The 17,560-nt window shown below is 57.1% G+C and overlaps 2 protein-coding genes across 2 annotated transcripts; one reads left to right on the forward strand and one right to left on the reverse strand.

Annotated features, from left to right (window-relative positions):
* The first annotated feature begins 304 nt into the window (after positions 1–304).
* SYDE1 (synapse defective 1, Rho GTPase, homolog 1 (C. elegans)) lies at positions 305–6,414 on the forward strand. The gene is made up of 7 exons (XM_006876813.1): positions 305–392; positions 1,942–2,907; positions 3,314–3,528; positions 4,068–4,194; positions 4,387–4,547; positions 5,439–5,664; positions 6,005–6,414. Exons 1-7 carry the CDS (start codon positions 305–307, stop codon positions 6,412–6,414), a joined length of 2,193 nt encoding a protein of 730 aa, XP_006876875.1.
* Positions 6,415–7,742: 1,328 nt separating this feature from the next.
* Positions 7,743–16,736, reverse strand: ILVBL (ilvB (bacterial acetolactate synthase)-like). The gene is made up of 15 exons (XM_006876814.1): positions 16,596–16,736; positions 14,899–15,100; positions 14,680–14,807; positions 14,453–14,591; positions 14,188–14,299; positions 11,924–12,023; positions 11,698–11,795; positions 11,458–11,594; positions 10,192–10,326; positions 8,974–9,088; positions 8,721–8,890; positions 8,576–8,646; positions 8,417–8,488; positions 8,172–8,277; positions 7,743–7,921 (listed from the first exon to the last, which is right to left on the reverse strand). The coding sequence occupies exons 1-15, from the start codon at positions 16,728–16,730 to the stop codon at positions 7,743–7,745; spliced, it is 1,899 nt and encodes a 632-aa protein (XP_006876876.1). The 5' UTR covers positions 16,731–16,736.
* Positions 16,737–17,560: the final 824 nt, after the last annotated feature.

Consider the following 17,560-nt stretch of genomic DNA (forward strand, 5'->3'; position numbering starts at 1 on the left):
AGAGCGGATGGGTAAGAGAGCAGAGAGGCTCTGGCTGTACCAGAACATTCACAGTCAGAGCAAAAGAAAGTTGCCCAGAGCCCCCTGCCCATGCCCTCCCGGTCCCAACGACTACATATCCCAGCACCGCCCGCTCGGGCCGCGGGAAGGAAAAAAAAAAAAAAGTTTGGGCCAAGCATTCCCGGAATGCGTTTCCTGCTGCCGCGGGGCAGGGGGCGGGCGGGAGGCCGGGGCGGGGCGGGCGAGCGGCAGGGGGGCGGCGCGGCTGGACCGGGCGCGCACTCGGCCCTGCCCCGGCCTCAGCATGGCCGAGCCGCTGCTCAGGAAAACCTTCTCCCGCCTGCGGGGCCGGGAAAAACTGCCCCGGAAAAAGTCGGACGCAAAGGAGAGCGGTGAGCGGGGTGCTGGTGGTTTGGGGGACGCACGCCCCACTCGGCCGTGGAGGGGACCCAGGGGCCCCCGAGGAGGAGTGACCTCCTGGACTGGGGACGCCCCGCGGTGCCCCCTGCGGGTGTGGATGCGGACCAGGCCTGGCACCCCTGGCGCTGGGGTTCTGGGAGGAAGGGGCTAGGGCGCTGTGGGGGGTGGCGCAGACCGTTATGTGCGGCGGGCTGGGGATGCCAGCGCTGCGGGCGCCTTGGGAGGCCCGAGAGGGGGCCTCGCCCCTGACAGGAAGTGGGGCCGGGACGGAGCGCCTGGAGGGTAGAAGAGAGGAGGGCTTGATGTCGGAGGCGCTGGCGGGGCCCTGTCTTGCCTGGCTGGGGGATCTGACCAGGGGGCAGGCATCCCACCCCACCCGCTTCTGTTCCCTGAACACGGACTGCAGCTTAGCAAGGGCTTCATTCGTCTTCACCAACCTCTTATACAGATGAGGAAACTGAGTCATGGGGCAGTTGGGTAATTGCCTGAGGCCAGTGAAGTGACTTAACTGGCTACTTATAGGGATTCCCTGAGGCAGAGCCCTGGGGGCTGGAGGAAGCATCGGCATGCAAGCCTGAGACTTTTGGGAATCATAAACTGCATGGAACTGGGGGTCCTGGGAAAGAGGGGCAGGAAGAGCAGATCAGTCCCCATATCTGACCCCAACAGCGCCATTCCCAAAAACTTCCCAGGGTTCCCAGGGCCGGGAGAGGGGACAGAGTTGCATACACAGGAAATCGCCTCGGATGTCCGAGAGGGAGGCAGGAGTCAGGGAGACTTCTAGATGTTGACAGTAGGGAGACTTTTAGATGTTGGCCTGGGCTGAGGGTCAGAGTCTGCCAATGAATGGAGGCAAAGTTTGGAAAGCAGGCCCCTTGTAGGGGAGTGGGTGGGAAGTCTGAGGGGAAGAGAGAACCCCACCCCACTATGATGCCAATGCTGTCCCCAAGTGAATGTTCACTGTATGCTGTATGGTGACAAGTCTCCAAGTAGACACGTCGTCCCATGCTCCATCTTCTGGGGAGGGGGTGTCGCATCCCCCATCTTACTGATGCTCTGAGAGGGGAAGTGAAGCGCCCAAGGTCACACAGTGGGAAGGAGCAGGAAGGAGCTAATGAAACAGGCTGGGACATGGGACAGGGCCCTGAGAAACCAATCCAAACCTTAAGGCTGGAAGGTGGAAGGACAGAGACCTCACTTGGGTCCAGGCCTGTGAGGGGATGGGTTGGTTCTAAGATCACAACTGCTGAAATCTTTGTCCTGAGGTCACCCATCACAGACAAAGCGCTGGGCCTCCCCTGTCCAGTCACACAATGAGCCAGGGCTGCTTGTCCGTTGTCCATCAAGCTTCTAATGGGTGCTGTGGTGAGCATACCCTACCTGTCCTGGTGGAGGCTGGAGAAACAGCCCTGGTCTGGCGCTGGTCTGGAAGTGGCTAGAGTAGCCATGGGCGGTCAGGGGTGACTGGGAGCAAGCAGGTGGAGGACACTGAGTCGCATCCCCTTGCGCTCTCTGCTCCAGGCCGCCCAGCCCGCCGCGCAGAGCCCAGCCCCCCAGAGCCAGAGCCCCAGACTCTCGAAGGGTACCCAGCGGGCGCCGAGGGGCCCCCCAGCCCTGAGATCTCGCGAAGTCCCGCGCGGGGAGCCTACTTGCAGAGTCTGGAGCCCAGCAGCCGCCGCTGGGTGCTGAGTGGGGCCAAGCCCCCAGAGGAGACCGCGCTGGGGCTCAGGGCGCCCAGCAGCCGAGAGCCGGCCGGCGAGATCTGGTACAACCCCATCCCGGAGGAAGATCCCCGGACGTCAGTGTCTGCGGGTCCGCCGTCAGGCGCCGGGGAGCTAGACGGTGAGCACCTACCGCCGCCCCCGGCCAAGGCCTCGCGTACCAAATCCCCGGGACCAGCGCGGCGACTGTCATTGAAGATGAAGAAGCTGCCAGAGCTACGCCGCCGTCTGAGCCTGCGGGGGCCCCGGGGCGGCCGTGAGCGCGACAAAGCCGCCCCCGCTGGCTCGGTCATCAGCCGCTACCACTTAGACAGCAGCGTGGGGGCCCCCGGGCGCGCAGCAGGGTCCGTGGGCGCGCGGGGGCACCGGACCGGCTACCTGAGCGACGGCGATTCTCCGGAACGCACAGCTGGGCCCCCGTCGCCCACCGCCTTCCGGCCCTACGAGGCAGGCCCCACTGCCCGTGCGCCCCCGCCTGCACTCTGGGGCCGCCTGAGCCTGCACCTGTACGGGCTCGGGGGCCTGCGGTCGGCATCCGGAGCGCCCCCGCGGGACCTCTGCTGCTTGCTGCAGGTGGACGGAGTGGCTCGGGCACGCACTGGGCCGCTGCGCGGCGGCCCAGACTTCCTGCGGCTGGACCACACCTTCCACCTGGAGCTGGAAGCCGCCCGGCTGCTGCGGGCCCTGGTGCTGGCCTGGGACCCTGGCGTGCGGCGTCACCGACCCTGCGCCCAGGGGACCGTGCTGCTGCCCATGGTGTTCCGAGGTACTGCATAGCCGTAGGGGACTGGAGGGGTGAGGGGGTAGGGCACTGGATCCTCGGGGGTGGGGGTAAGCCTGACTCAGGACTTCCCCAAAATAGCCCCCAGGTACTGGGCCTAGGATGAGGGTGGCTTTGGGGTGGGGGCAGGGAACAGGTATCTGGAGGGATGGAGGGGGTTCAAACTTAGCTCAGGGCTCTCCTCTTCTGCCAGGAGTCCCCAGGGTGCTAAGCCCAGGGTGAAGGGATGGAGTCCAGGGCACACCTGCAGGGACAGATTCAACTCAGGGTTTCCCTTCCTTCCAGGAGTCCCTAGGGTGCTGGGCCTGGGGTAGAGGGAGTGGGAATATAAGGGCCAGGGCCCAGCAACCTGCAGAGCTGAGACCCAGCTCACACCCTCTTTCGTTCTTAGGGTGCCAGGCCCAGCAGCTAGCTGTGCGCCTGGAGCCCCAGGGGCTGCTGTATGCAAAGCTGACCCTGTCAGAGCAGCAGGAAGCCCCAGGCACAGCTGAGCCCCGCGTCTTCGGACTGCCCCTGCCCTTGCTGGTGGAGCGGGAGCAGCCCCCTGGTCAAGTGCCTCTCATTATCCAGAAGTGTGTGGGGCAGATCGAGCGCCGAGGGCTGCGGGTGAGCCCCCACCCCTACTCAACTGCCCCCAAACCTCACTCATAGTTCCCAATCTAGCCTTCACTGGGGCAGGGGGTCACCAGACCATAGCACCAGCCTGGAATCCTCAGGGTCAGCATCCTGACCCTCCTGGAGCTCAGAGTGTGATGAGAGAAGAACACAAATCCATTAACTCACAAATGTAAAACTGCAGCTTAGGAGGAGAGTTAAGGAAGGAAGTAGATGGGACTGTGAGAGCTGAGAACAAGATCTAATCTGGTGGGGTAATTACAGGAGACTTCCCTAAGGAGGTGTCAAGTAAACTAAATCAGTGAAGGCTCAAAACAGGTGATCCAATCTGAATTTCCATGAGCCAGGTGGGTCCAGGCAGCAAGGCAGGGACTCCCCTGGTAGGTGTCAGGAACAGAAAGACTGTGAGTGAGGCTACGGCCCATTCCCGGCCCCCCAGCCCAGACTGTCTACTGCCACACTGGCCCAGACCTCTGCTCCCACCCCAGTAGGCCTCAGTGAAGCGACACTCTCTCTGCCCCAACCCCTAGGTTGTGGGGCTGTACCGTCTGTGTGGTTCGGCAGCAGTGAAAAAAGAGCTCCGGGAGGCCTTTGAACAGGACAGTGCAGCTGTCTGCCTCTCCGAGGACCTGTACCCTGATATCAATGCCATCACTGGTCAGAGTCCCCTCCTCCCCCTGCCTGCTGTGTCCCCTGCTGACCCCGTAGCCCCTCTAGGACCTCACCTCTCCTGTCTGTCTTTGTTGTCACCGTCCAGAACCTGCCATGCTCCCTCCTGCCAGTCCCAAGTGACCCCTGTGGCCTCAGAAGCCAGGGGTGCCCTGACCACAGGCTGCCATGTGTTCACAGGTATCCTCAAGGATTACCTTCGGGAGCTGCCCACCCCGCTCATCACCCAGCCTCTTTATCGGGTGGTGCTGGAGGCCATGGCCAAAGGACCCCCAGGCCGGGCTCCCCCTAGCCCTGAGGGCACCAGAGGACTCCTCAGCTGCCTGCCAGATGTGGAGAGGGTAGGTTGAGCTGAGGATGGACTGTCAGGTGGGAGGGACACATGGGCAATGACCTAAGCTGGTGGCATCACAACCCTAAGAAGTTGTTGTTGTTAAGTGCTGTGGAGTCAGTTCCGACTCATAGTGACCCTGCACAGTGTTTCCGAGGCTGTAAATCTTTACGGGAGCAGAAAGCCTCATCTGTCTCCTGCGGAATGGCTGGTAGTTTTGAACTGCTGACCTTGAGGTTAGCAGCCTGATTCGTAACCACTACGCTACCAAGGTGCTCTTAAACCAGTTGTCAAGTCACCTCCAACTCATGACAATCTCTGGTGTGCCCACGTAGAACTGAGTTCCATGGGGTTTTCAGTGGCTGATTTTTCCTAAGAGAATCGCCAGGCCTTTCTTCCGACACCACTTCTGAGTGGACTCGAACTTCCAGCCTTTTAGTTAGCAGCAAGTCTGTTAACCATTTGTTCCACCCTCTGATCACTAATTCATAGGTGTGAAATTACCCAAAGTCACACATCTGGGATGTTACAAACACATCCTAGATTCTGAACTAGGGTCAGTCAAACTTGCCACAGAGTTTCCTGGTTGTGGAATCCTAGACAAATCTTACCACTCCCATGCCTCACTACCTTCATCTGTAAAATGGGACTAATGCCAGCTCTGCCTGATAAAAAGAGCAGTGTGTTGTGGTTCAAGTTCTTTCAGTTCCAAAGTTACCTTCAACCTCATCTCCCCTCCAGGAAAATGGAATCATATTAATATTGAACACAGTTAGCCCTGGATTCATCTTGGTTCTGCCCCCTCTCTGCTGAGCCCTTGGACCTGTTCCTTATTGTGAGCTTCCTGTAGGTACAGCAGGCTTGGCATGCCCCCCTCATGCCCTCCTAACCCACTCCTCAGGCCACACTGACGCTTCTCCTGGACCACCTGCGCCTGGTCTCCTCCTTTCATGTCCACAACCGCATGACCCCACAGAACCTGGCCGTGTGCTTCGGACCTGTGTTGCTGCCGGCGCGCCAGACGCCCGCTCGGCTGCGTCCCCGAGGCTCTGGCCCGGGCCTTGCTAGCGCAGTGGATTTCAAGCGCCACATTGAGGTGCTGCACTACCTGCTGCAGTCCTGGCCAGGTAAGCCTGATTTCCTGTCCGATCCGCCCATCAGGCCCAGCTGCCACATCCATGCCTTTTCGGGTGGCCAATCAGAGTTTCAAACATGGGACTGGCCACGCCCCCTTATTAGGATACACTGGTACCTGGTTGCCTCAGCAAACACTTTTGATTTAGCCAAGTCATCCTTGATGTAGTTACAGGCTCTGCCTCTTTGCATGCTGATTAGATGCCTGGTTAACAAAGTCCTGGCCCAGCCAATGAGATCCTGATCTGGTTGAAGGCTTGGTTGCTTCCAAGAACAAGTGGTCTTCTCCACTGCCCGTGATTCCATTACCACCCCACCCTCTCATCTCCACAGATCCACAGAGGCCCTCGGAGGCTCCAGACCTTGCTCCGTACCTGCGGCCCAAGCGACAGCCACCACTGCATTTACCGCTGGCGAGCCCTGAGGTGGTCACCAGGCCTCGAGATCGGGGCGGCCCAGAGAGCCCCCCTAGCAATCGCTATGCTGGAGACTGGAGCGTCTGCGGACGAGACTTCCTACCGTGTGGGAGAGACTTCCTGTCTGGGCCGGACTACGACCATGTGACAGGCAGCGACAGCGAGGATGAAGATGAGGAGGAGGAGGCAGGTGGGCAGCAGGGCAACACTGACTTCGACGATGACTTCGAGGCGCCCTTCAACCCGCACCTGAATCTCAAAGACTTCGACGCCCTCATCTTGGACCTGGAGAGAGAGCTCTCCAAGCAAATCAATGTGTGCCTCTGAGGCAGGCGGGGCAGGACCCCGACTGCTCAGGCCCGGGCTCCCCGTTGCTAAGGTGGAGCCTTAATCACCAAGGACCACATTTGTTGCCAAGGCCCAACTCCTAGTTATTGGGGAGTTTCCAGGGGACCACACAGCCCCTTGCTGAGATTCCTTCCCTATTTCCAGTGCACTCGGCCACTGGTTGCAAAGGCCAGGTACTGGGGTCTTAGGGAGCAGCTTTCCTGAGTACCAAGGGCTTCTCTTCTTGTTGCCAAAAAGGCAGTTGTGCTTGCTAGGCCGGCCTCTCTTGCCTCCCCTTGTTCGGGGACACACCAGTTACTGTGAGCATCGCCCTAGAAGGGTGAAACACCTTAGTCTACACCAGCCATTCCTCTTGCTGCTGCCAACCAAGTCAGTATTAATTAGCTTTGAAGGCCACACTCTGCTTCTCCTGCCCTGGCGAGTTCCCAAAGACCATCACAGGGTACTATTTTGGGGAGCAGCCCCTTTCTCAGACTCCAGCTTATAGGGTATCCCTGCTGGCACAGAGTTAATGTGCTCGGATGCTGACTGAAGGGTTGGCAGTCTGGGTCAAGCCAGAGGCACACAGAAAAGACCCAGCAATCTTCTAAACCTCAGTCACTGAACTCTAGGGAACACAGCTCTGACACATGTGGAAACAGCGTGAGTTGGGGTTGACTTGACCACTTGTTTCCTGGGGCATTTCTCCACCCTCTTCCAGGGACGACCCTAACATTGCTTTAGACCAGCAAAAGGAGATGGCAGAGTTTGGCCCTTCCCTTCCCTTCCCCAAATACCCTTCCCCATCTCCCAGAAAACTCTTGAGCACTTAGCTCCTCCCTTCCGGAGGGGCCTTGCCTAAAGCCTTTGGCTGGGGCACTTTGGTACGTAAACTATTTATTGCCTCCACGCTTGTGTGTGTGTGAGGTCGTGTGTGAGTGACTGTGTGGAGTGGGCACGTGAGGTTCTTTGAGGGACCACAGAGGGGTAAGAGTTTGCAGTGTCCAGACACCCTGAAATCCCCTGAGTTCCTGTCCCTACCTCCTTCCCTTCCCTCCATTTTTATGGACAATAAATCAATATGCACAGGCTCGCCCCCGAAGGCCAGCGGTGGTTTATTGAGTCTGTTAATAGAAGCTTAGGAGAAGGCCTAGGATTTTGCCTGCCCAGCCCTGCTGCAAACTTCCCTGGGCCCTAACTCCTCCAGGTCCTCCCTGTGCTTAAGGGAGGCTGAGGAGTCACTGGGATGGTGAGGTGGGCCTGAGGCAAGCAAGGATGAGGCTCAGTCCAGCGGTGGGGAAGAGCCAGGAGGCCCAACCCATGAGATGTTACACTGCAATGGAACCATCCCGGAAGTCAGTCTTCCCAATTAGGATGTTAACCACTACTGGGTGGCCGTCTTTGCACTGCTGCTGGGCTTCATGTAGCACCTGGACCACCTGATCCTCATTCTCCTGGGAGAGCAGCAAGCCCCGGGCCCCCAGGCCCATAGCTGCCTTGTGATATTCTATAAGGGGAGGTCAAATCAGAGGGTAGCAAGAATCTAACCCACCACACAGCTAGCCTGGGTCTCAATTTCACCCTCTTGGGGCCTCTCAAATCTCCCCATAACCCACTGCCCTTCCTGAGGTTCTGAAAACAGACTGCTACACTCAGCTTTCCCACAGCCCCTCCCCTCCCCTCTGACCCCTCCCTATCCCCAGCTCCCTTCTCATAGTCCTATTCCCATAGCATTCCCTCTACCCAAGACTCCTCACCTGTGTAGGCCAAGCCACAGGCCACGTTGCTACCCAAAGAGGGCACCTGCTCTCGGGAAATTTGCGTCCAGCCAGCATCATTTCCTACCAAGGCAATCACCGGGGTCTGCAGAGGGAGATGAGGTCAGCCATGGCTTTCAGTGGGAGGACAGAGGAGAACAGAGTCTCTGCCAAACAGCGCCCTCACTGTCCCTGACAAGGTCTCCCTGAGAGTCCCTCAGGGCAGGGAGCCCCAGCCCACTCACCTTGTGTCGGACAAAAGTGTCAAACTCTATGAGGCTGTAGCCAAAGGCTCCATCCCCAAACAGGCACCAGACCTAGTGAGAGGCAGGGAGCAGTGAGGGGGAGTGGTCTGTGGTCCAGCGGACAACCAGCCCTCCCTGCCCACAGCACCCCCAGCTCACCTCAGCATCTGGCCGGCACAGCTTGGCCCCAAGTGCGAACCCTCCACCGACCCCCAGTGTCCCGAAGGCCCCTAGGAGGACCAAAAGCAGGTGGGTGTGAAGGGGCCAGGAACACACACCTCCCAGGGTGTGGGCCCCTCCTTACCAGGATCCAGCCAGCGCAGGGGCCCTCGAGGCCGTACCAGGTGGGCAGCTGTGCCCACGAAGTCTCCACCATCAACCACCAGGAGCACATTCTCAGGTAGGGTCTCCTCCACCAGCTGGAGTACCCGTACGGGGTTCAGGTGCTGGGTCATGGGCCTCGCTGCCTTCTCCCTGAGACCAGTATACAGGTCAGAGGCAGGCCATAGACTCCCACACACACCAGGAACCCCCCCTTCCACCTGATCCCGCCCCACCGGAAGGTCTGCTCCTTCTGCCGGTCAGCTTCACGAAGCTCTTCCACCCAGTCTGGTGCCCATGTGTGGCCCCGCAGGCCCTCGGCCAGCTTCAGCATGAAAGGCGCCACATCTCCTGGGGTAAGGACAAGAGTACTGCTGTGGGGAGGAGGCCTGCAGACAGCAGCATCCAAGCAGGCCCAAATGGATGCAACACCCCAACCGAACCAAGTGACATTAACCCAGGAAAAGAAGGGCAAGGTTAAAGAAAAGTGATTCAGGCATGGCGGTTCGGACCCAAGTAGGGCTGCCTTGGAAGTCATGTCTGAAAATCTGTTTCCAAATGGTCACGGCCTTGAAAGCAGGCAGAACACAGGCGTATTCTGCATACATGGGGACGCCATGAGTCTCAGTCACCCTGATCTCCACACCAAGAAACACGGAGGAAACATAAGCTGATCTCACTGTCCACCCCCACCCACCTCACCCCTCTGGGCCTGTCGATTCAGCTTTGAAATCAATCAGTAAACATAGCTGCATCTTCCAAGTTTACTGTTGTTGTTGTTAAGCCTTCAAGTCAATTCCGACCCATAGCGACCCTGTATAGGGTTTCCAAGAAGCAGCTAGTGACCTTGCAGGTCAAATGACTTTGCAGTCTGACGCATTAGCCCACAGAGCCACCAGGACTCCCAAGTGTGTGGAGACACACAAATCAGTAAAAGGCTTGTCCTGCGCTTCCCATCATGCACACACCGGCAATAAACAAGCAGGAATCGTGGAAGTGTGTCTCTTGTCCCTCTCTCCTCCGGGCATCATGTTTCTATTTTGAGCCCACTGCCTCTGCTGGGCCCCCTTCCATCCAACCTGCTCCATCAGCTGCCAGAGTGAACCATCCCAAATACAAACCCAATCATACCACTTCCATGCCAAACATCCTTAGATACCGAGCAAAGAAAGGCTCGGGGGGGCGGGAGCAGCGGTAGGGACTCAAAGTGGGAGACTGAGGGGCAACAAGGAAGCCAGGGTGATCCAAGGGTGAGTTCTTCATTTTCCAAGAGAGGGGACTGCCACAGGAGGGTGGGCAATCACGGGACATAAGGGCACCTATGTTTCCAAACCCTCACCTCCCCATGTTCACACAAGAACACTCATCATCTGGGGCCCTGCTCGCCAGCACCCAGCTCACGCTGGGAAGAGTTGGGAGAAGCAGGCATTACGTGGGGTAACTTGGAGACTCACCCTGGACAGCCTCATGGGGCTTCCAAAATAAGTCTGAGTTGAGCAGCATCTCTTTCCGGTCACGGTTGACGACGATGATCTTGCTGCTGCGGCTGAGGACACGGCCATAGGACAAGCGGAAATCGCACACGATTCCTGGGGGGCCAGGGGTCGGGGAACAGGGCCTCGGTGGATGGAGGGCAAGGGCCCTGTAGTGGAATTACTGACTCAGCCTGTTCCACTGTGTACATTCCCCACCCTTCCCTGTACCCCTGCCTTTGGCACGGACTCTGGGCTGGCCTGGGCAGTAGAATGTGCTGGAGATGATGTCCTGTCATTCCTGACTCTTGTTCCTGCTGCTGCTAAGTGCTGTTGAGTTCGTTCTCACTTACACACACCCTGCATAGGGTGTCCAAGGAGCAGCTGGTAGGTTTGAACCCGTGACCTTGCGATTAGCAGTCCCGTGCTCATCCTACAATGCCACACCACAACTCCACTAGGCCACAAAAAGCCTTGTAGCTTCCTCTCTCTCCCACTAGAATAACCGGGCACCACCACGACCACCACATCTGTGGAAGTTATCCTATTTGGGAATAGAGTTTCCTTGCTATGTTAATAAAGTCAAATACCTTCTAATTAGATATAAAAAGAAGAGAGCAGGTACAGTGAAAAGCAATGAAACATAACAGAAAGACAAGCACTGGGTGAAGAATGCCAAGGAACTGAGGAATCCCAAGAATGCTAGAGAAGCTGAAATAAAAGGATTTTCAGTGAGTCAACAGAGCCTTCCCCTACAGCCGGTGCTCTGAGTTCAAGCTCCCAGCCTCCTGAAATGTTCACTAAAGGCCCCACTTGTGGTATTTTTGTTATTGCAGCTCTGGGGAGTTAAGAGATCTAGCTATCAGGTACCCAACAGGGTTGTAAGAACTGCATGTAACAATGTGTAGAAACACAGTATGCACCCAATGTGTGGCGCTGTAGGATCAGCACCGGATTGCGAACCACAAGGTCAGCAGTACAAACCCACCAGCTTCTCCTCAGAAACCCTACACGGGGTCAATATGAGTTGGAACTGACTCGACAGTGCTCAACACGAACTCTTTCTGTGAAGCTGGGCCACACCAGCATGGAACCCCAGCCTAGAGAATTTCAGATTCAAAGTAATTGGATAAACGGAAACTTTGAAAGGCTGGTGCATGGGGAGACCTGGCCAGGACGAGCAGGGTGAGGGGATGCCCTGTGATGGGGGAGGAGAGGGCATGAAAGGAGGGGAAGGGGCCAGCTCACCTGCCAGGACAACCACATCAGCCTTTTTCAGAGCGGCGCTGCGGTTCTGCCGGATGTGGAGGGGATTGTGGCGGCCCAGCAGCCCTCGTGCCATGCCTCCCAGGAAGCAGGGGACACCCAGAGTCTCCACAGCTGCCCTGGAGGTCCAGGCACAGCAGGAATCAGTGTGTCCAAGAGTCCTCCCCTCCCCCAGGACACCGGAGCACAGTGGCAGTAAGGGCAGGCCCGGGGGCTTCTCACCCAAGCTTGTCGGCAGGTGTCGGGGGCAGCAGAGCCTGGCTCCCCAGTAAAATCAGGGGCCTCTTGGCCCGGCTCAAGATTTCTATACAGCGCTGGATCTGGGGCAAGAATGGGGTCAGATGGCAGTCCACGAGTCTCCATTGACCCACACAATCAAGGCCCGGGTACTGACTCAGAAGGCTGAGCAGCCAGGCAAGAGCCCTCAGCCAGGGAAGAGGTGAGTCACCTGCTGCGGGGGTGCTTGGGGGATATCCAGGGGCAAGGGCCCTTCAGGCTGAGGTTCCCAGGCCCCCGCAAAGAGGTTGGCCAGGTGATTCTTTAAGTACCTGTGTAGGGCAGAGGAAGAAGCTGGTTACCAGGGTGGAAGTACAGACAGTAAACATGTTTTGCAATCTGAAAATCTGGAGGGTAGAGTGCACCTAGAGGCATGCCAAGAGAAATGCACAGTAATTCATCTCCAAAGCTGCAGCCACTGAAAACCCTATGGAACACAGTCCTACACTGACACACGTGGGGTGGCCATGAGGCCGAGTGAGTCAATTCAACTGCAGCTGGTTTGGTTTGTAGCCACTGACTTTGTACCAGACCCAGCACAGGGCCTGGAGACACAAAGAGTCTGGGCCAACCTTAGCCCTCAAGGACCATGCAACCAGCCCAAGAACAAATGTGCAGCCTGCAGCAGACAGATTCAGAGCCAGAAGCCTCTGCTTTCTATTTAAAAGAGGAGTTAAGATTGCTGGAAAATGAGAAGAGGGCAAGGACAGAGCTAAAAGACACCCCAACATTGAAAGAAAAGGCCCAGGAAGTGGAAACAGCAGAGATGACCATCAACAGATGAAGGGATAAACAAAATGTTGACCAGCCATCCAATGGCATACTCTCTCTCAGTCATAGAGAAATGCAGTTCTGAGAGCTGTTGCAACACTGGTGAATCTTGAAAAGATGCTGCTTAGTGAACTCAATCAGGCCCAACAGGGCAAAAACTGAGTGACCTCACCTACACAAGATGAGCAAATATACAGAAACTGAAGGAGGAAGATAATGGGGAGCTTCTGCTTGGGGGCAGTGAGTTGTGTGAATGGTGGCGGAATGATTTGGAAGCGGGTAATGAGAATGGCTACACAGTTTAGAGAACGTCATCAATGTCACTGAATTGTATATGTGGACACTGCTGTGGTGGCAAAGGTTTGTTATTTGTTATGTATGTTTTCAAGGAGCTCTGGGAGCGTAGTGGTTAGGAGTCAGGCTGCTAATTTCACGGTCGGCAGTTCGAAACTACCAGTGGTTTCACAGAAGTAAGATGAGGCTTTCTGCTCCCATAAAGATTTACAGCCTGGGAAACCCTGTGCATGGTCACTATGAGTCGGAACCGACTCCAAGGTACACAACCACCACCACATGTATGTTTTCACAACAACTGTACAAAAAACAAGCAAAAAAGCATGAATGAGGCTGTCACAGACAAGGGACAAAATCATAACTCAGTGAGCCGGCCCTAGTGGCACTTCGCACATGCGCAGAGTTCAAGGTGACCTGGCTCCTGTCCGTCCTGGTGGAAGAAGAAAGTGGCACCTCCACCCTGGGTTCTGTCCAGCTAGGTCCAAGATATTTCAGTCGTGTCCCAAGCTGACTCCCCCTTCTGCACACCTCTGCTTAGGCTATGCCCCTATTGGGATCCCCGTTCTACCCTCTCAACTGAAAGACAAGTGTAGCCGTAAATGTGACCCCAACTCCTGACGAGCCCATGTGTGTCAAGAGGAGAACTGAACTTCACAGGGTTTTCAAGGCTGGGAACTTTCGGGAAGCAGATGACCACATTTTTCTCCGGCGGATTCTGACCACCAATCTTTCTGTTAGCAGATGATTGCAACCTACTTGCACCACCTGACTCCCCAACAGCAAGAAGGCTGCCTCAAACTGACAGCTTTTCCTTCATGCTTGTCCCCGGCCAGCCCTACTGCCTGAGCTCTCCAAGCTCCCAGCTACTGAAGCTCAAATTCTGCAGTCTATCGGGACCCACTGTGACTCACTGGCCCCTTATCCTGGCCTCACGGAGGTCACCCACTCCATCCACCCTCCCCACCTTCAATCAGGCCACTATTGCCCCTTGCCTCTCCATTCCCTCCCCCACCCACCCACCCACCTCACTATCCACTCTCCAACAGCAGCCCCAGAAAGGTTGCCAAAACTCAAACCTGGGAACCCCACATCTCTGCTTCAGTCTCTCCAACACTTCTCTAGGCATCCAACATAAAAACAAAATCCCAAGATCTCACAGTGGCCCCTGTCAACTGCTCTGCCCTTTACATACCACATGGGAGTCTCCTGGCTTTTCTGGCCCAAGTCCATCCCTGCCCCAGGGACTTTGCATATGCCGCTTGCTCTGCCCACTTGATTCAATGGAAGAAGCAGCTCTCCTTGAGGGGTGTAAGCAGGAGGCTGCATGCAAAGCCAGGGGCAGGGGAGGGTAAGGCAAACTGGGGTCCTTACCAGGTGACTCCCCAACCCAGGAGGCCCTTGGGTGGCTTGGCAGGCAGCATCTCCTTCTGGACCATGAAGTAGGGGTACAGCACGTCAATGGGCAGCTCCACAAACACCGGGCCTGGAGGGACAGGAAGACACTGAGCCTGTGATACCACCCTTGTCCTCTACCCTCCAGGACCTGACAACTGTCCAATCCCCATACCTACCTGGGGTGCCTGACTGTGCCCTCTAACCCCCAGAACCTGACAACTGTCCAGTCCCCCATACCTACCCGGGGTGCCTGACTGGGCAGCTGCCAAGGCCGCCCTCAGTGTGGGCACAATGTCCCGCACCCTCCGCACCGAAGCACAGAACTTGCACAGAGGTCGGAACAGTGACATCTGGTCAATGGCTTGGAGTGCCCCCCGGTTCTAGCAAAGACAGAGGTGAGGTCTCAGTATGTGAGCCCCCATCACCAGGCCTCCCTCAGGTCCCCGCTGCTCCTTGTAGGCTGGGCACCTGCAGCAAGGTGCTGGCGGCACCCCCTAGGAGCAGGACCGGGGATTGGGACATCTGGGCATTCTTTATCGCTGTCACGGTGTTGGTGAGGCCAGGGCCTGCCGTCACTGCTGCTACGCCCACCGTCCCTGAAACACAGACACCATCACAACCCCACTGCCATCCCAGATATCCCATCCCAGTCATGCCTGCTCCCATCCTGCTCCCAGCTGCTCTTACCAGACAGGCGGGCCACCGCATCAGCTGCAAACACGGCTGTGACCTCGTGGCGTGTGTCCACCACACGGATGCCCAGCTTCTCGCAGGCCACCAGCAGCGGAGAGATGTGTCCACCAACCAGCGTGAAGAGGAAGCGAACGCCGTGAGCACGGAGCACAGTGGCCACAGTCTCCCCGCCATGCCGGACACTGGTCTTGTCCACCTGGGCCCAGGGGCAAGTTGGTGAAGGACAAGAGCAATAGACCCAGTACAGGTGGGGGCAGGGCTGAGCTCACCCCAGGAAGGTGAGCAGGAACATGGTGGCTCATCCCATCATCCCTTGCCTGACCTCTCATTAGCTGCTGTCACTATATCCTTGAGCCACTAAAGAAGCCATGGTTTACCCAAGGCTACAGCTTGAAAATAGTGGAAACAAGATTGACACTCTTCAGCATTCTGCTCCATTACACTGCCTGCCCCAAGGAGACTGGGCAACCTGAGTGTGAGGAGAGAAAGGAGCTAGAGGACCTTGGGGAAGTTAGCCAGGGCAAGGGGCAAGGGTCCCACCACCAGCTTGGGAGTCTCTCAGGGCCTAGTGGTCTGATTCCTTTCCTCCCTCATCTCCCACCACTTGCCAAGCACTGACCTGGCTGACAGGCTGCCATCTGCCACAGGCCTAGGGCATGCTGCTGACATGCAGCAGCGCTGAGGCCTCTCAGCCCCAGTCACCCCAGGACCTGTGTTTTCAATCCCACAAGTCCTTGGGGCTCCTGATGTTGCTGAACTGTTATAGAGGAAGGGCTTGGGAGATGCCTGGGGAAGGGGCAAGTGAATAGGGAAAGGCCTGACTACTTACCACTGAAAACCCAGCCACTGAAGCCTCTTAAGGAGCACAGCTCTAGTCTGACACACATGGGGTCGACACATGTCAGTGCCAAATCCATGGCAACTGGAGAGAGGGTCAGCGTTGCTACCCCTTATGAAGAGGGCTGGGGAGGGCTTGTGGAAGGGAGCAGTCCCTGGGTGGTGCAAATGATTAATGACCTTAGCCACTAAATGAAGGTTGGAGATTTGAATCTACCCAGAGGGGCCTTAAAAGAAAACTAAAAATCTGCCACAATGGGGAGGGGACCAAGGTTCCTCCCAGCTGAAAGAAAAGTCTGTAGAGGGGCCTAGGGAGCAGGTACATGCCAAGTTGTTAAGAGTGATGACTGTGGTGCCCTCCCCAAGAAGTGATCTGGAGCAAGCTACCACATGGCCTCTCTGGGCCTCAGTTTTCTCACTGGAAAACAGGGGACCAAGACAACAGCATCTACTTAAAGGTGTGGTTTGGGCTACCTGACGAACTACCACTAAAACCTCAAGTTCAGCAGAGGAGAACGGTCACCAACCATCACTGCCATCTCTCGTGCCTGTCCCGCTCTGCTCTCATCAGGTTTGGAGGGCAGGACCGTAGTACTGGTGGTGACCTCTGCTCTCCGAACGGACTTGGCCCCTGGAGGAGGTGGGTGGGGCACGGGGACCTGGAACCTCTGCTTCCAGGTTTTCCCGAGTGCAGCGTGGCAAAAGGCCAAGTACCTGGGCAGAGTCCCCTGACTACTCCTGTGCCACAGTTGGACCTCACTTTCCTGCCTGTTAAGATGATGACCGGCAAAGGGCGCCGAGAGTCCCTACTTCCTTGGCTGCCCCTCGTCCACCTCCCTTTCAAGTCCCCACACCTTGTGCCTCAGTTGGTAGAACAGTCCTAGGCAGTGTGCAGCACCTAGTAGAGTGGTCACCAGCGTCCCGCTGATCAGGAGCAGGAGTGACGGAACGAAACTCCCGTCAGGGGCGGCGGCTGTGTGGGTCTCCATGAGGTTGCACCTAAGGGAGAAAAGGCATATCAGGCTTTGGGCAGGACTGGTATCTTATCAAGAAGGCTCATTCCCTCTTCCCATTCCTCTCCCACACCACGCCTCCTTATCAAGAGGCAGAGTGGCTGTGTCTCTTAGGACTCCCGGTCCAGGCCAAGACGCCTGCATACTAAGCCACGCCTCCTGGACCCCAGGCCACGCCTCTCAACAAGAAAAGCCCTAGCCCCTTACGTCATCACTAACATTCTAAGGAGATTACCATCCTCCGCGTCTCATACACCAATACGGCGACCATGACTCCAAAACTCATTGTCCAACTTACCTATTTCTCCAGCGATCAGCAGGAAGCCCCGCCTCTCTTTTACGTCAGGCCCCAGCGGGGAGCCCGCACCCGCTACGTCACCGAGCTAGGCCACGCCCTCCTGATACGCGACCCACTCCTCGAGCCACATCTCTCCTTCCTGATCGCGAGCTCAAGCTTGATCCCCGACCCCAGGTTCAGGTTGTAGGTTAAATCGCTTCAGAATGCATCCCTGACGCAGGCCGACACAGGCCCGAGACCTTCCACCTTCACCTACAGGAAATGGCGCTTTCTCCAGCGGGATTCAGCGGCCTTAACATCATGTGATCCGGACGCACGGCCCGAGGGGGCGTGGCCGGAGCCTGCGGCCGTTCCCCTTTAGACCCCTAGTATCAATGGCGCCCAGCTGCTCCGCGGGAGAAAGATGAGGCTTTCTATTCCCGTAAAGATTTACACCCTCGGAAACCCTGTACAGGGTCGCTATGAGTCGGTTCCGACTCCACGGCACATAACAACAACAACAACATCA

This window comes from Chrysochloris asiatica, unplaced genomic scaffold (assembly GCF_000296735.1).
Source record: "Chrysochloris asiatica unplaced genomic scaffold, ChrAsi1.0 scaffold00417, whole genome shotgun sequence".
Classification (NCBI taxonomy): domain Eukaryota; kingdom Metazoa; phylum Chordata; class Mammalia; order Afrosoricida; family Chrysochloridae; genus Chrysochloris; species Chrysochloris asiatica.

Bases quoted from the DNA above. Each gene is read 5' to 3' on its own strand.
- ILVBL (XM_006876814.1), bottom strand. From the start codon at position 16,730: ATGGAGACCCACACAGCCGCCGCCCCTGACGGGAGTTTCGTTCCGTCA. The intron at 8,278-8,416 runs GTGAGTGGGCTG...CTCCCTCTGCAG, and splicing joins ACACTTTTGTCCGACACAAG to ACCCCGGTGATTGCCTTGGT. The intron at 7,922-8,171 runs GTGAGGAGTCTT...CTCCCCTTATAG, and splicing joins CTGTGGCTTGGCCTACACAG to AATATCACAAGGCAGCTATG.
- SYDE1 (XM_006876813.1), top strand. From the start codon at position 305: ATGGCCGAGCCGCTGCTCAGGAAAACCTTCTCCCGCCTGCGGGGCCGG. The intron at 393-1,941 runs GTGAGCGGGGTG...TCTCTGCTCCAG, and splicing joins GTCGGACGCAAAGGAGAGCG to GCCGCCCAGCCCGCCGCGCA. The intron at 2,908-3,313 runs GTACTGCATAGC...TTTCGTTCTTAG, and splicing joins GCTGCCCATGGTGTTCCGAG to GGTGCCAGGCCCAGCAGCTA.